General features: G+C 44.2%; 1 protein-coding gene across 1 annotated transcript; it reads right to left on the reverse strand.

The window, feature by feature from the left end:
• Positions 1 to 567: 567 nt before the first annotated feature.
• LOC103070659 (protein DDX26B-like) lies at positions 568 to 5,174 on the reverse strand. The gene is made up of 4 exons (XM_007462914.1): positions 5,129 to 5,174; positions 2,383 to 2,754; positions 1,404 to 1,497; positions 568 to 670 (listed from the first exon to the last, which is right to left on the reverse strand). The coding sequence occupies exons 1-4, from the start codon at positions 5,172 to 5,174 to the stop codon at positions 568 to 570; spliced, it is 615 nt and encodes a 204-aa protein (XP_007462976.1).
• Between the last annotated feature and the right edge of the window lie 3,235 nt (positions 5,175 to 8,409).

The raw sequence follows: 8,409 nt of genomic DNA on the forward strand, positions 1-8,409 counted from the left end.
CCCTGCCTCTCCCACGGAGAAATAACTTACCCAAGTAGCAGCTTTCTTACTCTTTGATCCAAACTGTCCTGAATATTGCATGGTTTTAAAGGCACAACCAGGAATGGCTGAAAAATTTGTTCAGCACACACAAGATTACCAGTTGGCCTCTGAACACCTATTCTTTCTAAAGGACATAGTAAGAGCACCAAGTAGTGCCCCACCTGCACGTAGCCCCTAGTCACCCTGGAAATGCCCAGGACGGCCCAGTTCAAGAGTGAACCCTTATCACAGGTGGCAGGGGCGACAGGGTTCATTGATTCTAACCTGCTGGATTAATAACATCACCTTCCTCAACTGGGAAAAGTAACAACAAAATAACCAATTAACACTTTCAAAGAAAACGCATAGGGCAAAAGCCAGCTTTTCCCGCCAGAGAATCTGAAAACAAAAGGCTCCACTGCTTTTTCTTAGCCGCTGGAAGGCAGTGCCCTTGACTGAAACATCACAGGATAATCAACAATATCCCATTCTATCCTACAGCACGGAACACTTATTCTTTTCTCCTCCTCGGTCTCTGCGTTAACATCATGATCTGCTGTTGATGTGATTAACGTTGTTGAGAAGGTGATGGCATTCTGTTTTTTCTAGTACCTTCTCAAGGTACTGAATTAAGACTCGTCTTTTGAACCTAAAACAGGAAAAGAAATTTTATTATCCAAAAGGTCCTTAAAGCATTTATGATGCGTGAGGCACCGTGCGGGGTACAACGTGGGACTGGCCATTCACATGGGAAATAGAAAATGTATGTTCCTGTCAAGATAGGGCTTAGCTAATACCGAGATTACCAGCTGAGAGCCCAAGCCCACCTCAGGCTGTGAGGAGTGCAAAAGGCTCCACAGACCTGGATGAATGAGTTGGCCTCAGGGAGTATTAATCTAGACGCCTCTGCAGACAGCCGTAACTATGACTGAGGGCCAGGGCTCAGGAAAGCAAGGCAGGACTTCCCTGGTGGCACAGCGGTCAAGAATCCTCCTGCCAATGCAGGGGACACGGGTTCAAGCTCTGGTCCGGAAAGATCCCACGTGCCGCAGAGCAACTAAGCCCGTGAGCCACAACTACCGAGCCCGCGTGCCACAGCTACTGAAGCCTGTGCACCTAGAGCCCGTGCTCCACAACAAGAGAAGCCACCACAATGAGAAGCCCACGCACTGCAACGAAGAGTAGCCCGTGCTCGCCGCAACTAGGGAAAGCTCATGCGGAGCAACGAAGATCCAATGGAGCCAAATATTAATTAATTGATTAATTAATTATTAATTAATTAAAACAAAAAGAACAGCAAGGCAGAACCAATCCCTCCACCTGTCTTGCATGGGGCGGCCCTCCTGCTTAAGAAAAACACAAGAGTTCCTCTTTACACCCACCTTGCAGCTTCCTTGATGGTAAATTCAATAAATTGCCTCCTCACTGCAAGAGGTCCTTGCACTCCTTCAAGCAAAGTGAAAATTCTTTCATACTCTGCAGATATTAAAAAAAAAATTAGTATTTTTAAAAATACGGATGAAGAATAAAATTCAATCTTTGCACATCATCAGTAATCATTCCTTGTGTGTGGAAAGTTAGGTATAGTTCGTATTTGAAACACTCAAATCAAGACAACTGCACATATCTGCTAGGGAAACTCTAAACACTAATTCAGTGTGGTCTGCTGAATAATGGTCCCCCAAGTGGTCCGTGTCCTAATTCTGAGAACCTGCGAACATGTTACCTTATATGGCAAAAGAAGAGACTTTACTTTGCAGATGTGATTAAGTTACGGCTCTTGAGATGGGGAGATTATCCATGTTCATACATGTTGCCCAACGTAACCACAAATATCCTTATAAAAGGGAGGCAGTAGAGCTGGTCGGAAAGAAAAGATGTAAGGGTGGGAGCAGAGGTTAGAGAGGAGAGAAGGGGCTAAGTTGCTGGCTTGAAGATGGAGGAAGGGCCCACGAGCGAAGGAGCACAGGCAGCCCATAGAAGCTGGAAGAGGCGAGGACACGGATTCTCCCTAGAGCCTGCAGAAGGAACCCTGGCCCGCCAACACCTTCGTGCCAGCCCAGCGAAAGTCATTTCAGATCTGACTTCCACAACTCTAAGGTAATACAGTTTTGAGCCACGAAGTTTGTGATAACTTGTTGTTATCGCAGCAAAAGGAAACTATTACAGTAAGTAAGGGGAAAGAGAGAGAGAAAGGTGTATTGGGTCTCTTTTAGGTAAAGCCAGAGGAGTCATTTTAGATTATGTGAAAACCCAGTACTTCCCAAAAATGCACCTCAAGAGATACCTTGAATCTATTCTGAAACATAAACGGAAAGGGACCTCCATTATATTACTGATAGATGTTCTTTCACTACTCACTTCGTCCAAATTTTCGAACTTCCTTCATTAACTGGTGTTTTATATCAGCATTGATTCCTTGTGCCATAGCAGGAGTTATTTGCGACGTATTTGGCCCAGTTTCCAAAGCAGACGTTACCGAGACTTTTCGATCATCTACAGAGACACTGCAGTTCTTGGTTCCTCCTACGAGTGCATTACTACCAGGACTGTGCATCAGGTCATCTTTCCTGAGACTAGTGAAATCATCAGACAGGGAATCCACTTGGTCGGGCGGGATACCATCTCCTGCCATATTCATAAGCTCTGGGGCAGCAGAGTTTGACAAGAAGCCATCGGGTGAGATTTGACCATGTTCCATCTTCTCGTGAACATCGTGAGTGACAGTAACATCTGGAAACCAAATTAACAAGTGGAGCTGTGACGCAGGTGCATTATGGCAACCCCACAGGGACCGCCCGGTGCTCCTCAGTTTTGAGGAAATGGTTTCATAAAGCAAGAGGATGTACCAGATGGAGCCTGAGACCCCTCAAATTGAGCTCAGGAAGGTAATACGACAAACGCACTTTCTTCTCCTCATGGCACCATGAACACATATGGAAACCAAGTAAGACAGTACAACTAATAAAGAGGCTCAGGTCCCTGGTGCTGAGGGTTTAGCTGCAGCTTGTGCTTTACAAGCTGAAAAGCAGCAAGTCTCACTTGGTGTCATGATTTCTGTCCTTTACCTATGAAATGCCATGGCGCGAGGCGACCCCCTGCCTTTCTGTTGCCTCAGCTCTGGGCTCTTTTAGAGGGGAGACGCAAGCTATGTGAAGGACGTTCCTCAGAAACATTGAAAGGCAAGTGAATAAGCTGCCCACGCTTACGGCAAACAACAGACATGCCAGAATTCTGGAAAGAAAAACTGAGGAGTGAGACACTTTGGGAAAGAAGGGCTTTGAAATGCTCCCATGTATATCTGGGTATCTAGAAAACCATGTGCATGCCCAGGTCAGCACTCAGTCAGAAAAGACTGGGGAAGGCCATAAGATTTCTCCTCTGGCTAATCTTTAGGGTCAGCACAATAAATGACTAGAACAACTAGTTAGAACGTCAGTAAGGAGGGGCTTCCCTGGTGGCGCAGTGGTTAAGAATCCGCCTGCCAATGCAGGGGACATGGGTCTGAGCCCTGGTCCGGGAAGATCCCACATGCCTCGGAGCAACTAAGCCCGTGTGCCACAGCTACTGAACCTGTGCTGTAGAGCCCACGGGCCACAACTACTGAGCCCGCATGCCACAACTACTGAAGCCCGTGTGCCTAGAGCCCGTGCTCCGCAACAAGAGAAGCCACCACAAGAGACGCCCGCTCACCGCAATGAAGAGTAGCCCCCGCTCACCACAAGTAGAGAAAGCCCACGCGCAGCAACGAACACCCAATGCAGCCAAACATAAATAAATACATAAAATTATATTTAATAAAAAAGGAGATCAGTAAGGAAATAGAGGCCTTGAACAGCACTATAAACCAATTAGGTCTAATAGACACCTATACAACACCCCACACCACAACAGCAAAGTACATATTCTTCTCAGGTACTCATGGAGTATTCTCCAGGGTTAACCATATATTAAGCCACAAAACAAGTCTCAATAAATTTTATAACATTGAAATCATACAACAAATCTTCTTTGCCATAATGGAGTCAAACCAGAAATCAGTAACAGAAGTTGGACCCTCACCTCATACCATATACCAAAATTAATTAAAATGAATCAGTACCTACCTGTAAGAGTTAAAACCACAAAATTCTAAGAAGGAAACTTTGGAGTAATAGTTTTTGACCTTGGATTTGGCAATGGTTTCTTAAATAAGACACCAAACACACAAGCAACAAAAGAAAAATATAGATAATTTGACTTCATTAAAATTCAAAGCTCTCGTGCGTCAAAGGACTCAATCAAGAGAGTGTGACAGGGCAGCCCATAGGATAGGGGGAAATATTTGCAAAGCACATATCTGATAAGGGTCTAGTGTCCATTATGTAAATAGAATTCTTTCAACTCAACAACATAAAGATAAGGAAGAAATAGGCAAAAAATTTGAAAAGACATTTCTCCAAAGAACATATACACATGGCCAACAAGCACATGGAAAGATGCTCAGCACCATTAGTCATTAGGGAAATGCAAATCAAAAGCACAATGAGATACCATTTCACACCTACTAGGATGGTAATAATCAAAAAGAGAAAGAACAAGTGCGGAGGATGCAGAGAAATTGGAATGGAGTACTGATGCATGGTACAGCATGGATGAACATTGAAAGCAGTATGCTAAGTGAAAGAAGCCAGAGGAAACAGAGCACATATTGTATGATACCATTTATATAAAGTATCAAGAACCGGCAAATCCATAGAGATTGAAAGTAGATAACTGATTGTGAGGGCCTGGGGAAAGGGGAAATGGGAATGACTGCTGATGGCGTTTCCTTTTAGGATCATAGAACTGTTTTAGAACCAGATAGTTCTGTGATGGCTGCACAACGTTGTGTGAAGGTACTTTATGCCATTGAGTTGTATATTTTAAAATGGTAAATTTTACGGAATTCCCTGGCAGTCCAGTAGTTAGGAGTCCACGCTTCCACTGCCAGGGGCCTGGGTTCGATCCCTAGTCGGGGAACTAAGATCCCACAAGCCACGTGGCGTGGCCAAAAAAATAAAATGGTGAATTTTATGTACAATTTACAGCAACAAAATGCTCCAGAGCAGCCCAGCTGCCATCTGACACCACTTGATGCCATATGGAGCAGAGTGATTGCCAATCTCAGCCATGCCCGAATTCCTGACATACAAAATTATAAGATGTAATAGTGGGTTGTTTTGGGTTTTTTTTTAAAATCACTGACTTCTGGTTTCTGGTTCCTCATGTAAAGATCTTGGAAGCCACCACTCTGTCCCAACAAGTAGAAGACTGAACAGACTGGATGTGTAAGAGTGGGAGGACATCGGGCAAACCTCCAATATTGGTAAGACAGACAGACAAATAACAGGGAGTCATGGCTTACTGGAGCAGAGATTCATGACTGAAAACCGCTGTGAGAACCAGTGCCAGGGTAGGAAAACCTGAACTATAACTGACAAATTGCTAGGTGCTCAGTGTGGACAAGTCTGAGAATTAAAAACTCCAACTTTTGGTTGTCAAGACGTCAGTTCTTCCCAACTTGATCTATAGATTCACTGCAATCCCATTCCAGATCCCAGCAAGTCCTCTTGTGGATATAGATAAACTGATTCTAACGTTTATATGGTGAAGCAAACAGTATTGAAGGAAAAGAACAAAGTTGGAGGACTGATGCTACCTGAGTTCGATACTTACTGTAAAGCTACAGTGCAACCTAAATGTCCATTGACAGAGGAATGGATAAAGAAGATGTGGTACATATATACAATGGAATATTACTCAGCCATAAAATGAATGAAATAATGCCATTTGCAGCAACATGGATGTACTTAGATATTGTCACACTGAGTGAAGTAAGTCAGACAGAGAAAGACAAATATCATATGATATTGTTTATATGTGGAATCTAAAATAAGGTACAAATTAACCTATTTACAAAACAGAAATAGAGTCACAGATGTAGAAAACAAACTTATGGTTACCAGGGGAAAAGCGGGGAAGGGATAAATTGGGAGATTGGGATTGACATACCCATACGACTATATATAAAATAGGTAAGTAATAAGGACCTACTGTATAGCACAGGGAACTCTACTCAGTACTCTGTAATGACGTATATGGGAATAGAATCTAAAAAGGAGTGGATATATGCATATGTATAACTGATTCACTTTGCTGTACAGCAGAAACTAACACAACATTGTAAATCAACTATATTCCAATAAAAATTAATTAAAAAATAAAGCTACAGAGGTGCGTGAGGAGAGGGGATTCAGAGCACTGTCTAAACGAGCTCCAGAGACAGGCGCGAGCCATGGCTATCAGCACGGACCCCAGAGACGGGCATGAGATGCTAAAGCTGCTGCTGCCGCCACCAAGAAGCCTGTTTGTGAGCACAGGTCACCATCCACACGGCCCCTCCCGGGAGCCTGTGCAGCCCGCAATGCCAGGGTCCCGGGATCCAGGGACAACAACTTCCCTGGGAGAACGCACGGTGCGCCTCAGGCTGGTGCAACGTCATGCCGGCCTCTGCCGCCGCAGGCTCGCCCCCCACCTGTACCCCTCCCTACACCCGGCCTGAGTGAGCCAGAGCCCCCGAATCAGCGGCTCCTTTAACCCCGTCCTGTCTGAGCGAAGAACAGACGCCCACCGGCGACCTACACGCAGAGGCGGGGCCAAATCCAAAGCTGAGCCCTGGGAGCGGGGTGAACAGAGAAGAGAAAGGGAAATCCCCCCCAGCAGCCTCAGGAGCAGCTGATTAAAGCTCCACAATCAACATGATGTACCCTGCATCTGTGGGATACATGAACAGACAACGAATCATCCCAAATTGAGGAGGTGGAATTTGAGAGCAAGATTTATGATTTTTTCCCCTTTTCCTCTTTTTGTGAGTGTGTATGTGTATGCTTCTGTGTGAGATTTTGTCTGTATAGCTTTGCTTCCACCATTTGTCCTAGGGTTCTGTCCATTTTGTTTGTTTGTTTGTTTTTAGTATAGTTTTTAGTGCTTGTTATCATTGGTGGACTTGTTTTTTGGTTTGCTTGCTCTCTTCTTTCTTTTTTTAAATTTTATTACTTTTTAATTTTTAATAATATTTTTATTTTTTACTTTAATAACTTTTATTTTATTTTATTTTATTTTTTCTTCCTTTCTTTTTTTTCCTCCCTTTTCTTCTGAGCTGTGTGGCTGACAGGGTCTTTTTCCTCTGGCCGGGTGTCAGGCCTGTGCCTCTGAGGTGGGAGAGCCGAGTTCAGGACACTGGTCCACCAGAGACCTCCCAGCTCCACGTAATATCAAACACCATAAGATGCGGTCCTGCCCACCAGAAAGACAGGATCCAGCCTCATCCAGCAGAACACAGGCACCAGTCCCCTCCACCAGGAAGCCTACACAACCCACTGAACCAACCTTAGCCACTGGGGACAGACACCAAAAGCAACGGGAACTACGAACCTGCAGCCAGCGAAAAGGAGACGCCAAACACAGTAACTTAAGCAAAATGAGAAGACAGAGAAACACACAGCAGATGAAGGAGCAAGATAAAAACCCACCAGACCTAACAAATGAAGAGGAAATAGTCAGTCTACCTGAAAAAGAATTCAGAGTAATGATAGTAAAGATGATCCAAAATCTTGGAAATAGAATGGAGAAAATAGAAGAAACGTTTAACAAGGACCTTGGAGAACTAAAGAGCAAACAAACAATGATGAACAATACAATAAATGAAATTAAAAATTCTGTAGAAGGAATCAATAGCAGAATAACTGAGGCAGAACGGATAAGTGACCTGGAAGATAAAATAGTGGAAATAACTACCAGAGAGCAGAATAAAGAAAAAAGAATGAAAAGAATTGAAGACAGTCTCAGAGACCTCTGGGACAACATTAAATGCACCAACTTTTTTAAAAAATAAATTTATTATTTATTTGTTTATTTTTGTCTGTGTTGGGTCTTCGTTGCTGCACGTGAGCTTTCTCTAGTTGCGGCGAGTGGGGTCTACTCTCCATCGCGGTGTGCGGGCTTCTCATTGCGGTGGCTTCTCTTGCTGTGGAGCACAGACTCTAGGTGTGCGGGCTTCAGTAGTTGTGGCATGTGGGCTCAGTAGTTGTGGCTTGCGGGCTCTAGAGAGCAGGCTCAGTAGTTGTGGTGCACAGGCTTAGTTGCTCTGTGGCATGTGGGATCTTCCCAGACCAGGGCTTGAACCCGTGTCCTCTGCATTGGCAGGCGGATTCTTAACTGCTGCACCACCAGGGAAGCCCCTAAATGCACCAACATTTGAATTATAGGGGCTCCAGAAGAAGAAGAGAAAAAAAAGGGACTGAGAAAATATTTGAAGAGATTATAGTTGAAAACTTCCCTAATATGGGAAAGGAAATCGTTAATCAA

Source organism: Lipotes vexillifer, unplaced genomic scaffold, assembly GCF_000442215.2.
Source record: "Lipotes vexillifer unplaced genomic scaffold, Lipotes_vexillifer_v1.1 scaffold481, whole genome shotgun sequence".
NCBI lineage: Eukaryota > Metazoa > Chordata > Mammalia > Artiodactyla > Lipotidae > Lipotes > Lipotes vexillifer.